The sequence below is a fragment of the Scyliorhinus torazame genome, chromosome 2 (genome assembly GCF_047496885.1).
Source record: "Scyliorhinus torazame isolate Kashiwa2021f chromosome 2, sScyTor2.1, whole genome shotgun sequence".
NCBI lineage: Eukaryota > Metazoa > Chordata > Chondrichthyes > Carcharhiniformes > Scyliorhinidae > Scyliorhinus > Scyliorhinus torazame.
In genome coordinates, this window is record NC_092708.1 from 68618413 (window position 1) to 68646146 (window position 27734).

Sequence of the window (27734 nt, forward strand, 5' to 3'; positions counted from 1 at the left end):
AATTAGAAATAAATATCAATTATTTTCCAGGTAGTACTTGGAAGGAAATATTGCTGTGTTTTGAAACCTACTCACACTCAAAGGAGTAAAGGCTGTCGTTGTCCTTAAGTAATACAACATTTTAGTAACATATTACTTGCAAGTCTCAGCATTACCACCAGTCATTGTTCCATGAAATCCCTTCTCGTAAGACTTGTTATATTGTTTATTTGTACTTCTGGTGCTGTATTTTTGTTTCGCGATAAAAATGAAACAAACAAAACCAGTACATTTCTGGAAGTCAACTGCTGGGACATGTGAATAAATTCAGCTTTTGATGATATGTAGTTTAACACGTGCAGTGATAAGATATCCTATATGCATAAAATAAACTGGGGATCTCACTCCAAGCCAGTACAGACATCCCGATCTGTAGAAACATGTGAAATAGATGAGCAGCAAAGGCCAGCTAGTTTATTAAACCTGCCCCACACCATGGTGACGAGAAGATCAGGATCAAACATGCCCACCTTCCCGCACAGACCCCAGATTTATCATCTCCTTCGAGAGGTGTGTACGTGCATGTGCGATGCTTTAAAAGTTTTTATTCCTACAAAAAGGGAAATATCAGATATGAATGTATGATTACAATACCTTCTTTTAATTTCTGCTCATTAGCTCCCCCTCTTTTCTGTGCACAGTAAACCTCTCGTGTCTGTATGCCACCTCCACACAAAGCTGATTGATTGCTTCTGCGCCGGTCCAGCTGACTGAGTAGAGGTGTCACCTGGCACTCATTCCAGTCTGTGGTTTTCCAGATATACCTAATGGAAAATGAAAGCAGCATATGGTTTCCTTTCTTTCTATTTGTAGATCTCTATACATCAGCAATTTCACTGGAAAAATCAAAACTTACATTTATGCTCATTGATTGATGCATTCTAATAGTTCAACATTTTAGCGTGCTAGACTCGGAATTTCTCGATATCCAAGTCTTTAGTCTTAGCCTGTATAATTAAAATAATCTGTCTACATATGTTAAAAAAATAATTATAAAATAACCATGTTTAAAATGTAATTGCCAACCAAAAGATAAGAACCATAGAATAGAATTATAGAATCTCTACAGTGCAGAATTATGCCATTCAGCCCATCAAGTCTGCACTGCCCCTCTGAAAGTGCACTCTACCTAGGCCCAGTCACGCGCTCTGTCCCTGTAACCCCACCTAACTGATGGACACTCAGGGGCAATTTAGCACGGCCAATCCACCTAAGCAGCACATTTTTGGATTGTGGGAGAAAACCACAGCACCCAAAGGAAACCCTCGCAGACACGGGGAGAATTTGCAAACTCCACACAGTCACTGAAGGTCTGAATCAAGCCCGGACCATGGTGCCGTGAGGCAGCAGAGTGCTAACAGTAAGGTAAGGTAAAGTCACCAGAGTCCCAGATGACCATAGGCTTCTTTCCCCTTTGAGGGGTAGAGCTGATTGGTGGTGATTTAACCTGAGGATCACCACAGGTGAGGGGCAAGGTTGAGAAGGCAGGGTCTTCATGAATAACCTCAGCCGGTACGTGAATTGAACCCGCACTGCTGGCCTCGCTCTGCATCACAAACCAGCTGCTTAACCAAATGAGCTAAACCCGCCCCAAAATTTGAATTGGGATTTGAACGAGGGTCCCTGGGTCTTGTTCTGGATTACAAGTCCAGTGACAATATCACTCCACCACTGCCCACCAAATTACTTAAGAGGTTTACGGTCTTTGAATAGCTCCTGAATTGGAACATATTTTCCACAATTGGAACATATTTTCAGAATAATACAGCCCTTCAGCCCATCGAATCTGCATGATGCATGAAAAACACCTGACTCGCATACTGAGCCCATTTTGCCAGTACTTGGCATTTAGCTTTAAATGTTATGATGTGCCAAGTGCTCATTCAGGTACTTTTTAAAGGATGTGAGGCAACCCATCACGACCACCCTCCCAGGCTGTGCATTCCAGACCATCACCACCCTTTGGGTAAAAAAAGGTTTTCCTCAAATCCACCCTATACCTCCTGCCCCTGACCTTGCACTTGTGTGCCCTCGTAACTGACTCTTCAACTGAGGGGAACAGCTGCTCCCTATCAATCCCGCCCAAGCCCCTCATAATCTTGTACACCTCTATCAGGTCACCCCTTAACCTTCTCTGCTCCAGTGAAAACAACCCTATCCAATCTCTCTTCATAACTTAAAAGTTCCATCCCAAGCAACATCCTGGTGAATGGCATCTGCACCCGCTTCAGTGCAATCACATCCTTCCTATAATGTGGCGACCAGAATTGCAAACAGTATTCCAGCTGTGGTCTCATCAAAGTTCTATACAACTCCAACATGACGTATTTCCTTTTGTAATCTATGCCTTGATTGATAAAGGCAAGTGTCCCATATGCCCTTTTTCATCACCCTATAAACCTGCCCTTCTGCCTTCAAAGATTTATGAACAAACACGCCAAGGTCTCTTTGTTCCTCGGAACTTCCCAGTTCCATGTCATTCATTGAATACTTCCTTGTCACATTACTCCTTCCAAAGTGTATCACCTCACACTTTTCAGGGTTAAATTCCATCAGCAACTTTTCTGCCCATTTGACCATCCTGTCTATATCTTCCTGTAACCCAAGACACTCAACCTCACTATTACCCAGCCGGCCAATCTTTGTGTCATCCGCAAACTTATTGAGCCTACCTCCTACATAGTCATCTATGTCATTGATATAAATCAGTCAGAAGTCTTACAACACCAGGTTAAAGTCCAACAGGTTTTTTCGAATCACTAGCTTTCGGAGAACTGCTCCTTCCTCAGGTGAATGAACAGGAGGGTTCCAGAAACATATATGTAGACAAAGTCAAAGATGCAATATGATACTTTGAATGCGAGTCTTTGCAGGTAATTAAGTCTTTACAGGTCCAGACGGAGCAACTGGAGAGAGGGATAATCACAGGTTAAAGAGGTGTGAATTGTGTCATACCTCTTCATTCACCTGAAGAAGGAGCAGTGCTCTGAAAGCTAGTGATTCGAAACAAACCAGTTGGACTTTAACCTGGTGTTGTAAGACTTCTTAATGTGCTCACCCCAGTCCAACGCTGGCATCTCCACATCATTGATATAAATGACAAAAAATAGGGACTCAGCACAGATCCCTGTGGCACGCCACTGGACACTGGCTTCCAGTCACTAAAGCAGCCGTCTGTCATCACCCTCTGTCTCCTACAGCTAAGCCAATTTTGATTCCACTTTATCACGTTACCCTGTAACCCATGTGCATTTGCATTCTTTATAAGTCTCCCATGTTGATTGATTGGTTTGATTTATTGTCACGTGTACTGAGATACATTGAAAAGTATTGTTCTGTGTACAGTCCAGTCAGATCCTACCATACATGAAAAAACGTAGGACATACATAAATACATAATGTAAATACATAGGCACAGGCAACGTGTGAGCCTACAGAGTGCAGTGCTACTCAGTAGGGAAGATGTGTGAAGAGATCAGTTCAGTCCATAAGAGGGTCATTCAGGAGTCTGGTAACAGTGGGGAAGAAGCTGTTTTTGAACCTGTTAGTGTGTGTTCTCAGAGTTTTGTATCTCTTGCCCAATGGAAGAAATTGGAAGAGAGAATAACCCAGGTGGGAGGGGTCTTTGATTATGCTGCCCGCTTTCCCAAGGCAGTAGGAGGTGTCGACAGAGTCAATGGATGGGAGGCGTGTTCGCATGATGGACTGGGATGTGTTCACAACTCTGTAGTTTCTTACTGTCTTGGGCCGAGCAGTCGGCATACCAGGTTGTGATGTAGCCAACTAGGATGCTTTCTATGATGAAAATGAAATGAAAATGAAGATGCATCTGTAAAACTTGGTAAGAGTCAATGTGGGCCTGCCAAATTTCCTTTGTTTCCTGGGAATGTATCGGTGTTTTTGTCCTTTCTTGGTCATAGCATCGATGTGGGTGGACCAGGACAGATTGCTGATGATGTGCACACCTAGGAATTTGAAGCTGTCAACCATCTCCATCTCGGCATCATTGATGCAGGCAAGAGTGTGTACGACACTTTGCTTCCTGAAGTCAATGACCAGCACTTTAGTTTTGCTGACATTAAGGGAGAGATTGTTGTCATTGCACCAGTCCACGAGGTTCTCCATCTCCCTCCTGTACTCTGACTCATCGTTGTTCGAGACCCGACCCACTACGGTCGTGTCATCAGCAAACTTGTAGATGGAGTTGGAGCCCAATTTTGCCACACTGTCATGTGTGTATAGGGAGTATATTAGGGGGCTAAGTACGCAGCTTTGCGGAGCCCCGGATTGAGGACTGGAGGAGGTGTTGTTATTTAGCCTTACTGATTGTGGTCTATGGGTCAGAAAGTCGAGAATTCAGTTATAATAATAATATTCATTAGTGTCACAAGTAGGCTTACATTAACACTGCAATGAAGTCACTGTGTAATCCCCCCAGTCGCCACACTACAGCGCCACTTCGGGTATACTGAGGGAGAATTCAGAATATCCAATTCACCTAAAAGGCACGTCTTTCTGGACTTATGGGAGGAAACCGGAGCACCTGGAAGAAACCCATGCATACACGAGGAGAACGTGCAGACTCCGCAGAGACCGGGATCCAAGCGGGAATTGAACCCGGGTCCCTGGCGCTGTGAAGCAACAGTAATAACTGTGCTACTGTGCCATTGCAGAGGGATGAGCCAAGTCCTAGGTTTTGGAATTTTGATATGAGCTTGGCTGGGATTATGATGTTAAAGGTGGATCTGTGGTCAATGAATAGAAATCTGACATGGGAGACCTTGTTGTCGAGATGCTCCAGGGATGAGTGTAGGGTTAGGGAGATGGTGTATGCTGTGGACCGTTGTGGCGGTGTGCGAATTGCAGTCGATCAAGTCTTCTGGAAGTATGGAGTTGATGTGTCTCATGACCAACGTCTCGAAGCACTTCATAATGATCGATGTCAAAGCCACCGGGCGGGAGTCGTTGAGACACATTGCCTGGTTCTTCTTTGGCACCGGTATGATGGTGTTCTTCCTGAAGCAAGTGGGAACCTCGGATCAGAGTAGGGAAAAGTTGAAAATCTCTGCGAACACATCTGCCAGCTGGTCCACACAGGATCACAGGGGACACCGTCAGGACCCTTGCTTTCTGAGGGTTCACTTTCAAGAAAACCGATCTGACTTCAGAAGCTGTGACGGTAGGTATAGACGTGTCTGAAACTGTTGGGTAGTTGACAATGGTCTGATAGTTTCCTGTTCGAACTGACCATAGAATGCATTGAGTTCATTGGCAAGGGGTGCTGCTGCCAGAGATTCTACTCGGCTTTGATTTGTAGCCCGTTGTGTTGTTTAAGCCTTGCCACTACCGATGAGAGTCCGTGTCATTAGTCTATGACTCTAGCTTAGTAGGGTATAGTCTCTTGGCATCCCCGGTGATTTTGCGGAGGTTGTGCCAGGATTTCTTGTATAGGTCAGGGTCGCCTGTCTTAAATGCCTCACACCTGGCCTTCAAGGAAGAGAATCTCCCGATTAAACCATGATTTCCGGTTGTGGATGTATGTACTTCCTACTTTGGCATGCAACCGTCTACACATGATGAAGTCTGTGACGGTGGTGGCATTCTTGTTTAGGTTAGCCGCTGAGTTCTTGAATACGGACAAGTCACGTAGGAGGTCTTCTCTTGCCTCTGACCAGCACTGTATGACCTTCCTAATGGGATTCTCAAGCTGGACACTGGTGCTTCAGCCAACCTCATCTCGCAAGCTGATCTTGACCGCATTAAAAAGCAACCCAAAATTCTTCTGCCAGCTGCCAGCTCATCGGTTATAATGGCAATGCCATAACTGCACTAGGATCTTGTCACCTATCTGTCTCCAACAAGACCATCAATGTCACACTGCGATTCGAAATCGTCAAGCCTGACAAGGCATCCGTGATTGGTGCCCATGCATGGAAGCTACTCAACCGTGTACAGCCAATCCATGCCATGTCTTCTTCTGGCAATGTGGATCTTCAGGCTGACAGTGATGACATCCTGGCTTAATATCCGGATGTATTTGATGGAATGGCACTCTGCCACACTGCTACAAGATTCTACTCAGGCCTGATGCCACGCCTGTGCACCACGCCGGGTGCCGGCTCCTCTGAAGGAACGTTTAAAGGCACAGATACAGGAGCCCCAAGACCAGTGCATTATATCCAAAGTGACGGAACCGACTGACTGGGTCAGCTCGATGGTCTGTGTGAAGAAGCCCTGAGGAGAGTTGCGGATATGCATAGATCCCAAAGTTCTTATCCGGAACATAATGCGGGAACACTAACCGATCCCGAAGCGGGAGGAACTGACCAGTGAGATGGCACACGCCAGATTCTTCACAAATCTAGATGCATCGCGTGGTTCCTGGCAGATACAACTGGACGAGTCCAGCAGGAAGCTCTGCACGTTCAACACACCATTTGGCAGGTACTGTTATAACCCTATGCCATTCGGCATTGTCTGAGCCCCTGAAATCTTTCAGGATCATGGAACAGATGATGGTGGGCATTGAGGGTGTGCGTGTCTACGTAGATGATGTAATCATATGGTCCATGATCCCCGAGGAACACATATCTAGTCTCAAACAAGTCTTTCGACGTGTCCATGCAACCGGCCTCAAGCTGAACAAGGCCACGTGCTCCTTTGGCATGTCAACCGTCAAGTTCCTGGGCGACCAGATATCCCAGCAGGGTGTGCGACCAGATTTGGACAAGGTCATGGCCATTAACGCCATGAAGATAAAAAGGCGGTACTACCCTTCCTCGGAATGGTGAACTTCTTGGGAAAATTCATTCCCAACATGGCCTCACACACCATGGCTCTCAGGCATCTGGTGAAGAAGTCCACTGCATTCCAGTGGCTACCCACACATCAAGCAGAGTGGCTCAAGCTCAAAGCAAAGCTCAGCACTGCTCCGGTACTAGCGTTTTTTGACCCGGACAGGGAAACAAAAATCTCCACGGATGTACGCCAGGCCGGCATTGGTGCGGTGCTTCTCCAGAGGGACGAGTCCTCGTCCTGGGTTCCAGTTGCTTATGCGTCAAGGGCCATGACTCCTACTGAACAGAGGTACGCCCAGATAGAAAAAGAGTGCCTGGGCCTCCTAACCGGCATTGTAAAGTTCCATGACTACGTCTGCGGTCTACCAAGCTTCACAGTAGAGACTGACCACAGACTCTTGGTCCATGTCATTCATAAGTACTTGAATGACATGGCACCCAGGCTTCAGCGCATTCTCCTTCGGCTCCACAGGTACGATTTTGAGTTAGCATTACACACCAGGCAAGGAGCTGATAATTGGAGATGCCCTGTCCTGCTCCATCACCTCGCCCTGTGAACAGGTTGACTTCATCCACCAGATTGAGGCACAGGTACAGCTGTGTGCCAGCAACCTCCCGGCTTCAGATGAAAGAATGATCAGCATTCGTGAAGAGACTGCCAAAGACCCTCTTCTGCAGCATGTAATGCACCACCTTGCAAATGGCTGGTAAAAAGGGCAATGCCCTCAGTTCTTTAATGTGAAGGACGACCTGACAGTCGTCGAGGGGATCCTCCTCAAGCTAGATCGTATGGTTATTCCTCACAGTCTGCAGAGCTTAGTGCTCAAACAAATCCACGAGGGACACTTAGGTGTCAAAAAGTGTAGGCGCAGGGCCCGGCAGGCTGTCTATTGGCCTGGAATCAGCCAGGACATAGCCAACAGGGTCCTCAATTGTCCGACCTGCCAGCGTTTCCAAACTGCTCAAACAAAAGAAACACTCCAGCAATACGAGATCGTGACCTCTCCGTGGTCCAAGGTGGGAATCGACCTTTTTCACGCCAATGGGCGTGACTATGTGCTCATCATAGATTACTTCTCAAATTACCCAGAAGTTGTGAAGCTGTCAGACCTCACATCAAGGACAGTCATGAAGGCCTGCAAGGAGACATTTGCCAGGCATGGTATTCCACTCACTGTCATGAGTGACAATGGTCCCTGCTTTCACAGCCAAGAGTGGTCCAATTTCGCCAAGTCGTACCAATTCAACCACATTACCTCAAGCCCACACTACTCGCAGTCCATGGGAAGGTTGAGAAAAGGGTCTATATAGTGAAGCAACTGCTCTGCAAGGCTGCGGATTCAGCTTCTGACTTCAACCTTGCGCTGTTGGTGTACAGGGCAACCCCTCTGTCCACCGGTATGTCCCCGGCTCAACTGCTCATGAATAGAGACCTGCGGACAACTGTTCCAGCCATACACTTACCAGACCTGGATCACCTCCCAATGCTACAAAAGGTGCAGCAACCCAGGAACCGGCAAAAGCTGACATACGATGCTCATTCCAGCAATTTGCCTGTGCTATCTCCGGAAGATGTTGGTCGGATCAAGCTACCTGATGGAGGCTGGGCAGCACCAGCTGTTGTTCGACAGGCTGCTCCCAGATCGTTTGTAGTTCGTATGGCTGATGGTTCCATTGTCAGGCGCAACAGAAGAGCACTGCGCAAAGTTGCCTGCCCACCACCAGATCCTACTTTTCCTTTGTCATTGTGCCTCCTCCGGACACTTCGCACCACGAGGCCACCAATCTGTCAGCAATCCCGCCTGTCAAGGCGCCGTCGTCCCCACCTCCACCTCTCAGACGGTCAACAAGGATCCGATGCAAGCCCCAAAGATTGGACTTATAGACATTTATCTTGTAAATTTTGTTCTGTATCTGCATGCCAGACACCTCCCATGTATGTATTCATCCACTCGCCATTTAATGTAAATAGTTCCACATGTAAATACAGTCACATAGGCTCCAAACAACAAACATTTTTTTTTAAAAGGGGAGATGTCAGGATATGCACTCATGCACATAATGAGATACAGACAGGCAGTGACAGACACCCAGTACAGCCAATCAACACACAGGACAGAACACAACCAATCACCAGGCAGAACACTAGAAGATGGTTTCCCACTATAAAACACACGAGGTATCAGCACTCTGCCTCTTTCCACTGGTGACAACTGTAGTGACAGTCAGGGTGCATATATCGGGAAGCACCTTCTACACGTGGCTCAGAGCTAGTCTGGTCTATTTAGTTATAGTAAGCACGTTGAGGTTAGTAGAGTGTCAAACCCACAGTGAACTGTGTGCACTGCTTCACAGATTCAATAAAGCATATTGAACGTACCTCAATGTTTGGAGTCTACTTTCCAGTACTACTGCATCCAGTTGCAGTCCATGTTACCCCAGGGTGATTAACACGACAGGAGGTATACAAATGCCACCTATGTTTCATAAGCCAAGCCTGACCAACCGGAGCCATTTTGTCTGCTAGGACAAAGGACCCACAACCTCCTTTTGAGACTAACAATCTCAGCAACCAGGTAAAAAAGATATGCAGTCTTTGCCCGAGCCAAAGTGGACAGGCGGGATTCATGTGACATGACCCCCTAGCTGGTGGAACCATTAATATTGCTTTGTGGTGCTGAAATGTTCATTCTACCATTTCTACAATCAGCAAGCAGCACAGAAGAGCGGCCATCTCCAGGCTTGCTTGTCTAGTCCCATTTATACCATTTCTACTGGTACCTCTGTGCCAGTGCCACCAACACGGATTCATTTCTACGTTCTTATCTCATTGTGGAAGTTATCACTGCAGGAAAAGTGAATTACCCAGAATCAGACTTCAACCTGCCAACCCCTGTAACAGAATACACTGTTAGACTTTGCTGTTGGACTCTGGACTCACCTTTAGCTCATAAATCCTTCTGCCTCTATCCCTCCTTTTAAAAAAAAATAAATTTAAAATACCCAATTCTTTTTTTTTCAATTAAGGGGCAATTTAGAGTGGCCAATCCACCTACCATGTACATCTTTGGGTTGTGGGGGTGAGACTTACACAGACACGGGGAGAATGTGCAAACTCCACACAGACAATGACCTGAAGCCGGCATCAAACCCTGGTCCTCAGCACTGTGAGGCAGCAATGCTAACCACTGCACCACAGGGCCACCCTGCCTCTATCCCTCCTTCACTGTATGAGTGCACTGGGAACTATGTAGCAACCCCGCTCCCACGTTTTGAGCTTGTGCAAATGAATTAACCCACTGAGTTCATCACATCTCAAGTTTGCTGTGGGGTTATATTAATAGAAATTGGATCACACCTAAACTGAGGGATGGGAAACACACCACCACATATAAAGGGGGAAGCCAATCAAAAGACCTTTCTGTTTATAGATGGGTGGTGAGGGGGTAATCCGGGCTGTTTAAACCCCCTCCTGTCTGGAACAATGTTCAAATTTGTTCAGCTTATGCAATGGAGAAAGTAGTCATGGAATGAAAAGTTGTTGATGGATTTAGGCCAATACAGCTGTCTCTATGGGGCTGGTTTAGCACAGTGGGCTAAATAGCTGGCTTGTACTGCAGAATAATGCCAGCACCGCGGGTTCAATTCCCGTACCGGCCTCCCCGAACAGGCGCCGGAATGTGGCGACTAAGGGCTTTTCACAGTAACTTCATTGAAGCCTACTTGTGATAATAAGCTATTATTACTAGGGGTTGTTTAGCACAGGGCTAAATCGCTGGTTTTGAAAGTAGACCAAGGCAGGCCAGCAGCACGGTTCGATTCCCGTAACAGGTGCCGGAATATGGAGACCAGGGGCTTTTCACAGTAACTTCATTTGAAGCCTACTTGTGACAATAAGCGATTTTCATTTTCTATGTTGTATTATTCATTTGCACGAGTTGGAGAAAGTAAATATTCACATTTCTTAAACATTCAGCCTCTTAGGAAACAATGCGACATTTTATTTTGTGAAAGATGCTTGTAGCAAAAAAGAACTCGCCTTCCTCTGAAGAAGACAGAAGCCCAAGCTATGTAATGGAAGTATGGAATGAAATGAAAGAAGGAATACATTTTGCCTCCCAGACCTGTCAAAAAATATACATGAGAAACCTAAGGAGGAAAATGGAGTAATGTACTTCATCGATTTTTGAGTGCTAGCTTTTGTAACAACTGCTGCACACCTAATTTTTTCTAAAATATCTTAGGAACAGGAGTAGGCTCTTTTGGCCCTTTGGGCCTTTCCACCACAAAATTAGCTAATTGATCTGTACATCAACTGCATTTATCTGTTTTGGACCCTATATGTTGGTACAGTTACCTTACAAAAATGTAGCAAATTTAGGCTTAAAATTTTAAATGGACTTTGCATCCACTGCCTTTTGAGAGAATGAGTTCCAAACCGTCACAATCCTTTGTGTAAAAATGTGCTTCCTGAGGTGCAGTGTCCAAACTGAGCACAGTGCTTCAGATGTGGTCTGACACAACTGAATTTTCACTTAATATCAAGAGAGTTGGAATTCAAAAATGAGAAAGGACAACATTCCACTTGCCTTTTTGCTTATTTTTTGTACAGGGGCAATAGATTTCATGGATATGCAAACTTGGACAGCTACATCCTTCAGCACGCCCACAGCTCCTAGTCTCTCACCTAAGAAAAATATTTTGTCTTTCTCAGATCTCAAGTGCGTGACCTCACATGTCTCCATACTGAAATCCGCCTATCTGCTCACTTAGTTGCTTTGTAATTTCCATCTCCCATCCACATGACTTACCCGTCCCTCCTGAATTAGTGACATGTCTATCCACGACATTAACATATGTATGTCGAAAAGCTGAAAAAAACGTCCCTTGAATTCAAACCATTCAGCACCAAACACTGCATATTACGTCCATTATGTTGCTCTCTTTGATTATTTTTGGGATATACTACTGTTTTTTTTGTCAGTGCTACACTGAGAAAAAAACCACAAAAAGTGCATGTTTTAATTAATCTCCAATGTCGTAATTATCCATTTTAGACTTCCATCCTAATGGATTCATAGAATTTGATTATCATAGAGTTTACAGTGCAGAAGGAGGCCATTCAGCCCATCGAGTCTGCACCAGCTCTTGGAAAGAGCACCCTACCCAAGGTCAGCACCTCCACGCTATCCCCATAACCCAGTAACACCACCCAACACTAAGGGCAATTTTGGACACTAAGGGCAATTTATCATGGCCAATCCACCTAACCCGCACATCTTTGGACTGTGGGAGGAACACGGGGAGGATGTGCAGACTTCTGCACAGACAGTGACCCAAGCCGGAATCGAACCTGGGACCCTGGAGCTATGAAGCAATTGTGCTAACCACAATGCTACCGTCACTTTCCCTTTCACTTCCACTTTCTCTTAATACATTTAAAAAGCACTTATTGCGAGTTATGTGAAGGATCCATCACATCCACATCATACCATCTCCGATGCAACTGCTTACCATGTTACTTGAACTGTTTTGATTGTCGGCACTTTGCAGTTGCAATGATGGGGAAACTGTTGGTGTTAACCATCATCACAACTGTGAAACGGGCAGCAACTTCCAGAACCCCCCTTTAAATCCAGAAGTTGCTGTCGATGATTTTTTCGCTCCTCTACAGTGTGTTGCGTTGAAGTCCTCACTGATGGAAATCTTAGAAATTACTTGATTTTGCATGAGCTTAAAAATTTCACACAATTAATGTTGACACAAAAATCTGTGAAAATGTAACTCCTTGTTAAATGAGGTGGAACTGGATTTTTAATAGCGTATTCAGTCATAATGACGCTGAACAATCGCTCTGATGCTGATAAATTCATTTTGTATTTGTGCAATGAAAAAATTCCATAGAGTTTTGCAATAAAAAAATATGGGTGGGATTCTCCGTTGCCCGACACTGACATCGTAATCGACGATCAGTACCATAGAACGTACAGTGCAGAAGGAGACCATTCGGCCCATCGGGTCTGCACCGGCCCACTTATGCCCTCACTTCCACCCTATCCCCGTAACCCAATAACCCCTCCTAACCCTTTTGGCCACTAAGGGCAATTTATCATGGCCAATCCACCTAACCTGCACGTCTTTGGACTGTGGTAGGAAACCGGAGCACCCGGAGAAAACCCACGCAGACACGGGGAGAACGTGCAGACTCCAGACAGACAGTGACCCAGCGGGGAATCGTACTTGGGACCCTGGCGCTGTGAAGCCACAGTGCTAGCCACATGTGCTACCATGCTGCCCACCATCAGGCGGAGAATGGACTTGGAATCCAAAATGTGGGCCGCGCTGGTTTGACGCTGGTCAACTATGCTCCGCCCCCTCCGAAATGGCATCATCGTGTCACGCGCTGTTGCAGCGGACCTCTCACGATGCTTCACCCCCAATGGGCTGAGTTCCTAACCGCGCGGGTCACATGTGGTCTCAGCGGTCGGTAGCCCTGCGTGGCGGCTGGGGATTGTGTCCAGCTCCGCGCGGGGTTACCGACCGCTGAGACTACACGTGTCCTGCGTGGTCGGGAACTTTGCCCATCGGGGGCGGAGCATCGCTGGCCAGGGGTACTTCCGCGAGCGCTGGGGGTACTGGTAGGGGATGCCCAGGGTTGACCTGTGGGATCACGGATGGCAGGTCGGGTCCGCGGCGCATGACCGGCTGTACGTCGTGACCGCTGCAGGTCATCGACGTGCGCATGCGCGTCCATGGAACCGTCCATTCTCTGCCCATTTTCGGCATGGGAGCCAAGAGTTTCACCCGGCGCCGCTGCTAGCCCCTCACCGGTCCCGGAATCGGTGAAGGGTCAGCACTGATTTTGGCATCGACAAACGCCCGCAAATTCTCCATTCGAGCAGGCACTTAGCCGCTGAAACGGAGAATCCAGCCCCATATTTTCAAAAGTTTGTTTATGATATACCAATTTCTATCTTAATCCGAATGTGAGTTTTGCTTTGTTTACAATGTTTGGAAGAATAATCACTGAATTTTACTTCCTGGTTTACCATCTGAGAGAATTCTTCAAATCTTCTATACAAAGAACAAAGATATATATCTGTCTAGATGCATCTTAAATGATGCTATCGTGCCCGCCTCTACCACCTCTGCTGGCAAAGCGTTCCAGGCACCCACCACCCTCTGCATAAAAAACTTTCCACGCACATCGTCCTTAAACTTTCCCCCTCTCACCTTGAAATCGTGACCCCTTGAAATTGACACCCCCACTCTTGAAAAAAGCTTGTTCCTATCCACCCTGTCCGTATCTCTCATAATTTTGTAGACCTTAATCTTTCCGTCTTTCCAACGAAAACAATCCTAAACTACTCAACCTTTCTTCATAGAAGCACCCTCCATACCAGGCAACATCCTGGTGAGCTTCCTCTGCACCCTCTCTAAAGCATCCACATCCTTCTGGTAATGTGGCTACCAGAACTGCACTCAGTATTCCAAATGTGGCCTAACCAAAGTCCTATACAACTGTAACATGACCTGCCGACTCTTGTACTCAATACCCCGTCCGATGAATGCAAGCATGCTGTATGCCTTCTTGACCAATCTATCGACCTGCATTGCCACCTTCAAGGTACAATGGACCTGAACTCCCAGATCTCTCTGTACATCAATTTTCCCCAGGACTCTTCCATTGACCATATAATCCGCTCTTGAATTAGATCTTCCAAAATGCATGACCTCGCATTTGCCTGGATTGAACTCCATCTGCCATTTCTCTGCTCAACTCTCCAATCGATCTATATTTTGCTGTATTCTCTGACAGTCCTCCTCGCTATCTGCAACTCCACCAATCTTAGTATCATCTGCAAACTTGCTAATCAGACCACCTATACCTTCGTCCAGACCATTTATGTATATCACAAACAACAGTGGTCTGAGCACGGTTCCCTGTGGAACACTACTAGTCACCTTTCTCCATTTTGAGACACTCCCTTCCACCACTACTCTCTGTCTCCTGTTGCCCAGCCAGTTCTTTATCCATCTAGCTAGTACACCCTGAACCCCATACGACTTCACTTTTTCCATCAATCTGCCATGGGAAAATTTGTCAAACGTCTGACTGAAGTCCATGTATATGACATCTAAAGCCCTTCCCTCATCAATTAACTTTGTCACTTCCTCAAAGAATTCGATGAGGTTTGTAAGCCATGACCTTCCCTGCACAAAACCATGCTGCCTATCACTGATAAGTCTATTTTCTTCCAAATGTGAATAGATCCTATCCCTCAGTATCTTCTCCAACAGTTTGCCTACCATTGACGTCAAGCTCACAGGTCTATAATTCCCCAGATTATCCCTGCTACCCTTCTGAAACAAAGGGACAACATTAGCAATTCTCCAGTCCTCCGGGACCTCACCCATGCTCAAATATGCTGCAAAGATATCTGTTAAGGTCCCAGCTATTTTGTCCCTTGCTTCCCTCAGTAACCTGGGATAGATCCCATCCGGACCTGGGGACTTGTCCACCTTAATGCCTTTTAGAATACCCAAAACTTCCCCCTTCCTTATGCCGACTTGACCTAGAGTATTTAACCATCCATCCCGAGCCTCAACATCCGTCATGTCCCTCTCTTTGGTGAATACCGATGCAAAGTACTCATTAAGAATCTCATCCATTTCCTCTGACTCCACGCATAAATTCCCTCTTTTGTCTTTGAGTGGGCCAATCCTTTCTCTAGTTACCCTCTTGCTCCTTATGTACAAATAAAAAGCTTTGGGATTTTCCTTAACCCTGTTAGCCAAAGATATTTCATGACCCCTTTTAGCCCTCTTTATTGCGCGTTTGAGATTTGTCGATTTGTCCTACTTTCCTGATATTCCTCCAAAGCTTCATCAGTTTTAAGTCACCTAGATCTTATGTATGCTTCCTTTGTATGCTCCCCGAACAGGCGCCGGAATGAGGCGACTAGGGGCTTTTCACAGTAACTTCATTTAAAGCCTACTTGTGACAAGAAGCGATTTTCATTTCATTTCATTCATTTTTCATCTTAGCTAGTCTCACAATTCCACCCGTCATCCATGGTTCTCTAATCTTGCCATTTCTATCCCTCATTTTCACAGGGACATGTCTGTCCTGCACTCTAATCAACCTTTCCTTAAAAGACTCCCACATTTCAAATGTGGATTTACCCTTAAACAGCTGCTCCCAGTCCACATTCCCTAGCTCCTACCAAATGTTGTTATACTTGGCCTGTACCCAATTTAGCACTCTTCCTTTAGGACCACCCTCGTCTTTGTCCATGAGTATTCTAAAACTTACGGAATTGTGATCGCTATTCCCAAAATAATCACCGACTGAAACTTCAACCACCTGGCTGGGATCATTCCCCAATACCAGGTCCAGTATGGCCCCTTCCCGAGTTGGGCTATTTACATACTGCTCTAGAAAACCCTCCTGGATGCTCCTTACAAATTCTGCTCCATCTACGCCTCCAACACTACATGAGTCCCATTCAATGTTGGGGAAGGTAAAATCTCCCATCAAGACAACTCTATTGCTCCTACATTTTTCTATAATCTGTCTACATATTTGTACCTGTACTTCACGCTCGCTTTTGGGAGGCCTGTAGTAAAGTCAATGTCACTGCACCCTTCCTATTTCTTAGCTCTACCCATATTGCCTCAGTGCTCGAATCCTCCTTCGTGCCCTCCTTAATCACAGCTGCGATATCATCTGTGACCAGTAATCCAACTCCTCCATCCCTTTTACCTCCCTCTCTATCCCTCCTGAAGCATCTATACCCTGAGATATTTAGTTGCCAGTCTTGCCCTTCCCTCAACCAAGTCTCAGTAATACCAATAACATCATATTCCCAGGTACTAATCCAAGCCCCAAATTCATCTGCCTTACCTGCTACACTTCTCGCATTGAAACAAATGCACCTCAGACCACCTGTCCCTTTGCATTCATCATCTCTTCCTGTCCACTCTTCCCCTTAGTCACATTGAGTTTATTATCTAGTACCTTACTGGCTTTAGTTGCTGCCTCATTACTGACCTCTAATTTCCTAATCTGGTTCCCATCCCCCTGCCACATTAGTTTAAAACCTCCCCAACAGTGTTAGCAAAAGCACCCCCTAGGACATTGGTTCCAGTCCTGCCCAGGTGTAGACCATCCGATTTGTAATGGTCCCACTGCCCCCAGAACCAGTTCCAATGTCCAAAACATCTGAACCCCTCCCTCCTGCACCATCTCTCAAGCCACGTATTCATTCTGACTATTCTTGAATTTCTACTCTGACTGTCTCGTGGCACTGGTAGCAATCCTGAGATTACTACCTTTGAGGTCCTACTTTTTAACTTATCTCCTAACTCCCTAAATTCTGATTGTAGGACCTCATCCCGTTTTTTACCTATATCGTTGGTGCCTATGTGCACCACGACAACCGGCTGCTCCCCTTCCCCCTTCAGTATGTCCTGCAGCCGATCTGAGACTGCAGGACTGCAGGATTGATGTCATAACTAAATTAACCTCATGAAAGGTGGATGCCAAGCATATATATTTCCCTGAATTGTGCAAATGTACATCTGGCCTTTTCTACAGATATTTTTGGATAAGCTTTGCGCACGTGAAGTCAGCTTTTTTGCTGAGTGGCTGTTATCTGTCAATCACATGAAGCATGATTAAAGGTAAAGGTGTAAACTGCATTCTTCTGTTTGAAGCTTAACTAGTGTGAGGCAGCCTGAGTGAGACAGCTAGAGTGAGGTTTGAAACTTGGTAATTTTGAGCAGTGTAGTAATTTGGTGAAGAATGGGAGGAGGTGTTTTTTCCCTTTTGTTTTGTTTTTACTCTTCTGATTTTGTAACTGTTAATCTGCAGGGAGAGATCCAGAGAGCATCCTGGGAAAGTAAGTGATATAAAGACCTTTTCAAATCGAGGGGGAAAAAAACCTGAAGTGACATCACAGTAAAGCTGTGACCTGATTGGCTGGTAGGGAATCTGTTTAATTTGGAGAAAAAAAACATTGAAAAAACGAATTAAACTAATTGGTTAACAAGTTAGAGGAGTAACTAAACCTGAGGGCAGATATTAATATTTAGCATTTAATTTTACAGAAAATATCTAGTGCCAGGGCCATATAGTTAATTGTAACTAAATCTAATAACAATCTAAGAATTTATTTTGACTTAATTAACTAGTGCATAAATGTCACTCAGCAGGGTGCAGTGCTCTAACTGTGAGATGTGGCAGATATGTGACACTTCCAGCGTTCCGGTCGTCTACGTCTGCAGCAAGTGTATCCAATGGCAGCTCCTCACAGACCACGTGGTTCAGTTGGAGCAGCAGTTGGATGCTCTTAGGAACATGCAGGTAGCGGAAAGAGTCATAGATAAGAGTTATAGAGACGTGGTCATATCCAAGGTGCAGGCAGACAGTGACCGCTAGATAGGGCAGGCAGTCAGTGCAGGAATCCCCTGTGGCTGTCCCCCTCTCTAATAGGTATACCATTTTGGATACTGTTGGGGGGGAATCGCCTATCAGAGGAAAAAAACAGCAAAGGCCAGAACAGTGGCACCATAGCTGGCTCTGTTGCTCCGCAGGGGAGGGTAAAGTGCAGGAGAGCGATAGTTATAGGGGACTCTATAGTAAGGGCCACAGATAGGTGCTTCTGTGGACATGAAAGAGACTCCAGGATGGTGTGTTGCCTCCCTGGTGCCAGAGTCAAGGATGTCTCTGAGCGAACACAGGACATCTGAAGGGGAGGGTGAACAGCCAGTGGTCGTAGTACACATGGATACTAATGACATAGGCAGTAAGGTCCTGCAGAAGGAGTTCAGGGAGTTAAATGAAATGAAAATCGCTTATTGTCACAAGTAGGCTTCAAAAATGAAGTTACTGTGAAAAGCCCCTAGTAGCCACATTCCGGCGCCTGTTCGGGGAGGCTGGTACGGGAATGAGGCTGGTACGGGAATGAGTTAGGCAGTAATATAAAAAGCAGGATCTCTAGGGTTGTAACCTCGATATTACTCCCTGTGCCATGTGCCAGTGAGGCAAGAAATAGGAGGTTAGTGCAGCTAAACACGTGGCTAAACCAGTGGTGTAGGAGGGAGATTTCTGGACCATTGAGATCTCTTCTGGGGCAGGTGGAACCTGTACAAGAAGGACAAGTTGTATCTAAATTCGAGGGGCACTGATATCCTGGCTGGGAGATTTGCTCGAGTCACTCGGGAGGATTTAAACTAGTATGGCAGGGGGGTGGGGACCAGTGAGTGAGCTTAGAGGGTGAAATAACTGAAGGGGAAATGGAGAACAAAAATAAGAGAACAACATCACCCTTAGGCAGAGCAAAAGGGTGACAAGTGTGAGAATGGAGGTGGTCAATGCAGGACTGAGGGTGTTGTGCCTTATTGCGCACAGAACAAGGTAAACAAGCATGTTTAGCACATTGAAATTGGCCGGTACGATGTTGTGGGCGTCACAGATACGTGGCTGTAAGGGGATCAGGGCTGGGATCTAAATATACAAGAATATGTGTCCTATCCAAAGGACAGGCAGATGGGCAAAGGGGGCGGGATTGCATTGTTAGTAAAGAATGAAGTTAAATCGATAGCAAGGAGCAACATAGGATCAGAATCTCTGTGGGTAGAGTTGAGGAATCGCAAAGGTAAAAGACCCTGATGGGAGTTATGTACAGGCCCCCTAGCAGTAGTCAGGCGGCAAAAAATAAATCAGGAGATAGACAAAGCATGTAAAAAAGGCAATATCACAATAATCATGGGGGACTTCAATATGCAGGTGGACTGGGAAAATCAGGTTGGTAGTGGATGTCAAGAAAAGGAATTTGTGGAATATCTAAGAAATGTTTTTTTGGAGCAGCTTGTGACAGAGCCGACTAGGGAACAGGCAATTCTGGATTTGGTGATGTGTAATGAGGCAGACTTGATTAGGGAACTGAAGGTGAAGGAACCCTCAGGGAGCAGTGACCACAATATGATAGAATTTACCCTGCAGTTTTAGAGGGAGAAGCTGGAATCAGATGTAACGGTATTACAATTAAATAAGGGTAACTACAAAGGCATGAGGGAGGAGCTGGCCAGAGTTGATTGGAAAAGGAGCCTAGCAGGGAACACAGTGGAACAGCAATGGCAGGGGTTTTTGGAGTTATTCGGGAGGCACAACAGAAATTCATCCCAAGGAGGAAGAAACATGCTAAGGGGAGGACAAGGCATCCATGGTTGATGAGGGAAGTCAAGGACAACATAAAGGCAAATGAAAAAGCATACAAAATGGCGAAGGTTAGTGGGAAGCCAGAGAATTGGGATTCCTTTAAAAGCGAGCAGAGGACAACTAAAAAAGCAATAAGGGGGGGAGAAGATGAGATATGAGTGCAAGTTAGTTAGTAATGTAAGAGGAGATAGGAAGAGTTGTTTTCAATATATAAAAGGTAAGAGAGAGGCAAAAATAGACATTGGACCACTGGAAAATGTGGCTGGAGAAGTAATAATAGGAAACAAAGTAATGGCAGAGGAACTGAATAGTTACTTTGCATCAGTCTTCACGGTGGAAAACACCAGTGGGATGCCAGAGCTCCAGGAGAATCGGGGGCAGAGGTAAGTGCAGTGGCCATCACTAAGGAGAAGGTTCCGGGAAAACTGAATGGTCTGAAGGTGGATAAATCACCTGGACCGGATGGACTACACCCCAAGTATCCCAAAACAGATAGCTGTGGAGATTGTGGGGGAATTGGTGGTGATCTTTCAGGAATCACTGGAGGCAGGTAGGGTCCCAGAGGACTGGAAAGTGGCTAATGTAACACCGCTTTTTAAGAAAGGAAGGAGGCAGAAGATAGGAAATTATATGCCGGTTAGCCTGACTTCGGTCATTGGTACTATTTTAGAGTCCATTATTAAAGATGAGATCACGGAGTACTTGGAAGTGCATGATAAAATAGGACAGAGTCAGCACAGCTTTGTCAAAGGGAGGTCATGTCTGACAAATCTGTTAGAGTTCTTTGAGGAGGTAACAAGGAGGTTAGACAAAGGAGAACCAGTGGACGTGATTTGTTTAGATTTCCAGAAGGCCTTTGACAAGATACCGCGTGGGAGACCATTCAATATGTTAAGAGCACATTGTGTTAAGGGTAAGATCCTGGCATGGATACAGGAAGGCAGAGAGTGGGGATAAAGGGGTCTTTTTCAGGATTGCAGCCGGTGAGTAATGGTGTGCCTCAGGAGTCTGTGCTGGGACCACAAATTTTCACCATATACATTAATGATCTGGAAGAGGGAACTGAAGGCACTGTTGCTAAGTTTGCAGATGATACAAACATCTGTAGAGGGACAGGTAGTATGGAGAAAGCAGAGGGGCTGCTGAAGGATTTGGACAGGCTAGGAGAGTGGGCAATGAAGTGCCAGATGAAATACATTGTGGAAAAGTATGAGGTTATGCACTTTGGAAGGAGGAATGGAGGCATAGACTATTTTCTAAATGGGGAAATGATTAGGAAATCAGAAGCACAAAGGGACTTGGGAGTCCTTGTTCATGATTCTCTTAGGGTTAATGTGCAGGTTCAGTCGGCGGTTAGGAAGGCAAATGCAATGTTAGTATTCATGTCTAGAGGGCTAGAATACAAGACCAGGGATGTTCTTCTTGTAGTGATCTTTGTATGTGTTAATACATGTTCATTTAATGTAAAGTAAGTACAGAGAGCTGATCACTAGTTGGCAACACTAAGAGGAACCATATAAGGAGTTTCTCGCTCTTACTTTAGTTAGCGTATGTGGAGAACAGCTAGAGTAAAGACATGATCAAGTCAGAGTGTAGTGTATTATCATAATTGTTAGTTTAATCAAAACTTACTTATTTGTTTCACTCGTCAAAGTATGAAAGTGAAAGAACTCACAAGTGAATTATATTACTCAATAAACATTTTGTCATCACCTGGAAGACCTTGACTATTTCCCAACAGAAATCAATAAATCTCGGCAGGACAAAAGAGTAATATTTATATTACAATTTAGTGATACAACATGGTACCAGGTAAAAACAAGCTTTAAGAACAACTAGTAAGAAGGTTAGAAAAGAAAAGAAAAAGTTCCGATACTGACTGTTCGACTGTGGAAGTCAGCGCAGCAAATGGATCCTCGACAGCAAATCGATTCGATGGACAAGCTGCAGGCTCCCAGACATCTCAAGACTACCGGTAACTTAAATTTTAATTGGAAGCTATTTAAACAGCGATTCCAGCTCTATTTAGAAGCTCATGACTGAAATATAGCCTCTGAAGCTAGACGCATAGCTTTGCGTCTGTCACTGGCAGGACAGCAAGCTATTAATTTGTTTCAAGCAAGTACCGTATATAACTCTGTCGATTATCTTGGTATTAAGTCTTGCCACCCAATGTTGTAATCTGGAGCTTTCATAGCTTGTTGCAGTAAAAGATAGCAAGAAGTCTTACAACACCAGGTTAAAGTCCAACAGGTTTGTTTCGATGTCACTAGCTTTCGGAGCGCTGCTCCTTCCTCAGGTGAATGAAGAGGTCTGTTCCAGAAACATATATATAGACAGATTCAAAGATGCCAAACAATGCTAGGAATGCGAGCATTAGCAGGTGATTAAATCTTTACAGATCCAGAGATGGGGTAACCCCAGGTTAAAGAGGTGTGAATTGTGTCAAGCCAGGACAGTTGGTAGGATTTTGCAGGCCAGATGGTGGGGGATGAATGTAATGCGACATGAATCCCAGGTCCCGGTTGAGGCCGCACGTAGTAAAATATAAACAAGGGACGGGATTCTCCGGTTTCCCAGCCGTGGGTTTCTCGGCAGCGCGCCGTTAGCTGGTGGCGAGATTTTATCTTCCTGCCGCTTATCAATGGGATTTCCCATTGAAGCCACCCCCCCACCACCTGGAAACCCATGGTCAAGGGTGCTTCACAACGATCAGAGAGTTCTGGCCAAGAGGCTCCAAAGGCACATACTCAGTGATCTCCGTGAGTCAACCCATGCGCTGTAGTTTGGCATTTAGTTTTGAAGCTGTAATCATCCAGAGTCTGAGTCAAAATCCAACACTGAGTATGTCCATTATTTTGAACATGGCATGAATAATAGTTTAGCTACCAGCAAGTAGTGTTCAAATATGATGATCATTAAAAATCAATTAACAATCCAATAAGTACCCCACCAACTAAACGCAATTGTGATAAAAAGAAAGGAAATAAAGATTTGCATTTATAGAGTAACTTTCACATTTCTCAAATGTTAAAACACTTTACAGACAATGAAATACACTCACAACTGTCGGGAGTGGGAGAAGACAGGAGGGGGACCATCGGACATGGGGCCCCCAACCATTGCAGAGCAGAGGGTCCTGGAAGTGGGCGGTGGCCCGGAGGGAAGGGAAGTTGCCGGGGTTGAGTTCGGCTGGGCGAGGAAGTGAGATCCTCCTGCGTTGCAGTTCCCTGTGATACGTGTGTCGACCACCCCCCGAACAACACCCTCACCCCTACGCCACTCTCACCCCCACCCTCACCCTCACACCACCTCACCACCAGCCTCACCCTCACACCACCCTCACCCCCACCCCACCCTCAGCCACACCACCCCCGATTCCACCCACAAGCTCACCCCACCACCCTCCAGCCCGTGGTCTAATCATGCATCTTGTCTTGTACCTTGCAGGAACAGCTGGTGATGGGGCCGGTCCATCTGGTGTCCCCGCCCCCAGCCAGTGCCACAGCGGAGCCCCCCCCGTGAGCCGAGCAGCGACAAGGACAGCAGCTCGGTCGGCAGCCCCCGCCCGAGACTCAGGAGACCCCGGAGCTCAAGCAGGAGGATGACACTGACTTTCCGTCACAGCGATCTCCACCACCCTCCAACTTCCCGGCGACACTCACCTCGGTTGGACGCTTTAGCTAAGAGGCTCCTGGGACATTATCTGGTGTACACCACACAGCTACTCCGGTTCAGCAGATGGAGGTAGGAACTCCCGAGGGGGTGGACGGTCGGAGGGCGGGCCGACCCCAGGAATTAGATGCCTTCCAGATGGGTTTCGGGCTTCTGGAACGAACAGTCCCATCGATTGTGGAGATGCAGTCGCAGTGCTGGGGACTACATGAGGGGTTGTCGGCGAGCATCCAGCACCTGCAGGTGCAATTGGAGGAGTCCAACCGTGTGCAGGAACAGCAGGTGGAGCCGACAATGCAATGCCACCCAGACCAATACCACACAGGTGGCATCCATGGTGGAGGCATTGGGGGCGACAGTTCTAGCAATGGATCAGCATGTCCGAGTCAAGGGGCATTCTGTGCAGGCGCTGGCAGAGGCCCAGGACAGGGCCGACGCCTCATAGGCAATGTGTGCCAGAGTCACCTGGAAATTGCTGTGGTGCGTCTGAGCGTGGCCCAGTCACAACAGGTCATGGCTGGAAACATCGGCAGCATTGCCCAGGCGCTGGTCGACGTGGCACAGACGAAGATGGAGGTGGCCCTGTCCAAGAGTGAGTTGGCACAGTCACTGGCTGATGTGACCCATCCCAGGAGGTGGTGGCACAGTCACAGAGTGATGTGGCGCAGTCCCAGATAGAGATGGTCCACTCTCTGCACTCCATGGCCATGTGCATACAGACCCTGGTCGTCTCCCGGACTGGCAGCACCAGATAGCAGGGGATCCTCAGGGAATAGCTCTACTCGCACCCCCGTCCTATGGAGTAGCCCAGGGGCCGTCGGGCACCCCGAGGGAGGAGCAGTTGAAGGGGCCCATGCCCATGACTCCCACAGGGGAGGAGCCGGAGCATCGGAAACCCCTCCTCTGTCTCTGGTGGGCAGCAGGCGGAACAAGATGGCACCACACCACCTGGAACACCCAAACAGCAGCTGGGCCCATCCAGGCCTTGTCGCCCCAGAAGGCGCCCGCCAAAGTGGACCCAGGTCTCAGAGCGGGAATCAAAACAAGCTGCTCCACTCCTGCTGTACCATCTGGGGACCCACCCGTAAGGCCAGAAAGTTAGACACCAGTTAAGTTGGCACGGGTGCAGGGCACAGTTTATTTATAGGAGCTAGGGCACAAATCTCATATACGTTGTCACATTAAACAGCTGTTACCATTGTTACAACCTCTCTCGGTGCCTTGTCTTATAGGTGTGAAGGGTGGGATGCTCTGGGCTGGCCAGAGAGGGAGTGGGGGAGGGGAATGGGCGGCCCTTTGGGTGGCATGGGCTCTGCCCCCCCCCACCCCCCCCCCCTCACCCCCCACCCCTGCCCACCTCTCCCCAACCCCCCAACTATCAACACCCCAGGGATCCGATGGGACCACGTGATGAAATGGCCAGCACGGTAGCATTGTGGATAGCACAATTGCTTCACAGCTCCAAGGTCCCAGGTTCGATTCCAGCTTTGGTCACTGTCTGTGCGGAGTCTGCACATCCTCCCCGTGTGTGCGTGGGTTTCCTCCCACAGTCCAAAGATTTGCAGGTTAGGTGGATTGGCCATCCAAAATTGCCCTTAGTGTTGGGTGGGGTTACTGGGTTATGGGGATAGGGTGGAGGTGTGGATCATGGGTAGGGTGCTCTTTCCAGGGGCCGGTGCAGACTCGATGGGCTGAATGGCCTCCTTCTGCACTGCAAATTCTGTAAATTCTATGAAATCAGCTCGCATGCAGAGATCACCCAGATGGATGGTGGAAAGTGCTACTGTTGGTAGGAGTCAGACCTCGTGATGCAATGCGGAGCTGATCGCAGAGTGGGTTGTCATCATCCTCCATCCCATGGCTCAGACCCACTGTTACTGTCAACCCAGGGCCCACACCCCGTAGTGCGCCAAGTATGTATTGTGGAAGGGGTTGCAGGTGCAGGAGGTGGGGGGGGGGATCTGGGGGGGATGCGGTGTCCATGTCCCTGGCCAGTAACCCCCCCCCAGTTGGTGAACCTGAAGGAGATCAGAATCTTCCGTGAGCATTGGCCTGGCGCACACATCGTCGGCCTCCCTTGCCTGCCTGGGTCCCATATCCTGCCCATCCCTCGTCCTCCCCAACATCCTCCTCATCAGGCAAGGCCTGGTGTTCATCCTCCTCCTCCAGCATGTCGCCCCTCTGCTGCGCAATGTTGTGGAGGACACATCAGACCACCACGATGCGGACGACCCTCTCAGTGTCATACTGGAGGGCCTCTGCAGAGCAATCCAGGCACCTAAACTGCATCTTCAGGAGGCCGAAGCACCGCTCGATCCTACCCCTGGTCCCTGCATGGGTATCGCTGCAGCGGGTCTCAGCGTTGATCTGTGGCCTCCGGATAGGTGTTATCAGCCATGACAGGAGTGGATAACCCCCGTCACTCAGAAGCCAGTCCCCCAGCTGGGATTGGTGCCGCGAACATGCCAGGAATCGTCGAGTGTGCCAGGATGAAGGCATGGTACACTCTGCCTGGATATCAAGGGCAGATTTGTAGGATGCGCAGCTGATGATCTGGTATCTGCTGCATGTTCATCACCCCTTTCGATTTGTGCCGAGCAGCCTGTGATCTTCAGGTGCTCGTAGGGTTCATGCATCCCCTTGATCACCCCCTCAAACCGGGGCATCCCGTCGATGGCGGCGAACACAGCTGCCCGGAAATCCTGGTGGGCTCGGTCCACATTAAAGTGGATGTATTGAGCCGCCTGAGCGAATAGGACCTACGTGACGGCACGGGTGTACCTGCGCACCGAGGTCTGTGAGATCCCGGACAGGTCCCCACTCGGCATCTGGAAGGAGCATGTGGCTTAAAAGTTCAGGGCGACCATCACCTTGACATCCACCGGTAGCAAGTGTCCCCCCCCCACTCCCTCATTCCCCCATGGTGCCAGGTGTGCCATCATCTGGCAGATATGTTGCACTGTCTCCCTGCTCAGCCAGAGCCTTGAACGGCATGCCCGATCTGGCAGGTCCTCGAATGACAGATGCTGCCGGTACACATGAGGCCTCATGCCGCGCCTCCTTGGCACCTCCTCCTCCACCTCCTCTCGACTGTTGGGCAGCTTCCTGTCCCTCTGTCGCACGCTCTGCTGCTGCACACTCCACTGCTGCACCTACTCCTCCTCGAGCAGCTCCAGCTCGTAAAGCCGCAGGGCATCCCCCAGGGATGTGGCGACCAGGAGGGAGGCCACCATTGCTGGTTGAAATACAATATCCATTGTCTGCAGGGGGTGAAAGGCCAACATGTTAGCATGATGCATAACCGCGTGCACAACCAGGTCCACCGGGTTACATGGTGGCCCTGGTCGGCACTGCGGGCTCTGCCCCCACATGCTCCCCCCATCTCTGCACCCCTGACCCGTCATTGCCCGGCACCGTGGGGGCCTCTGGCCCTGGTGCACGTCCCTGCTGCAAGAGGTACCGTTGGCTGCCACTGCCCTTGCCGGCAGTACGCTCCATGGCTCCGCACCCCCCCCCCCCGCCCCCTCCCCCATAGGGCTACAATGGCCTTTGCCCTCGGGTGGGCCGCCTGATGCCAGGCCGGCGGGTGCGGCCAAGTGCGGGGGAATATGGTGGAAGATGGCGTGCAGGGGTGTGGGCACCCATACGGTGTTGCTAACTTATGGTTGGTTCAATTGGCTCTGTTTTATAAACTTTGCTCTCGAGTCGCCAGGTATCTTTATGATACCGCCACGAGGTTTAAGTTCAAGTAATGATCAATAACTCAACACACCAATTAGTGAGATTCAAATCAAAGCACATTTATTATACACAGTAATCGCTACTCATGCACAAATTCTATGTCTAAGCTACTTCTACAACTCACAGGCCTATACTTAACTTCGGACTGACCCAACAGGTCAGGAGAACAAATGGCCTTTCGTTTGGAATCTGCATCTGCGGGATTCAAAGCCGGTAGGACTGGCAGCTAGGAGCGCCTATCTCGTAGCGAGCGTCGA

General features: G+C 47.7%; 1 protein-coding gene across 2 annotated transcripts in view; it reads right to left on the reverse strand.

Annotated features, from left to right (window-relative positions):
- thsd7ba (thrombospondin, type I, domain containing 7Ba) overlaps positions 1–27734 on the reverse strand; it is a 1603431-nt gene that overhangs the window by 1006288 nt on the left and 569409 nt on the right. For both annotated transcript variants that reach the window (XM_072472193.1, XM_072472199.1), the window contains exon 5: positions 634–803. In XM_072472193.1, coding sequence (XP_072328294.1) covers positions 634–803 — 170 coding nt within the window. The remainder of the gene's footprint in view (positions 1–633; positions 804–27734) is intronic.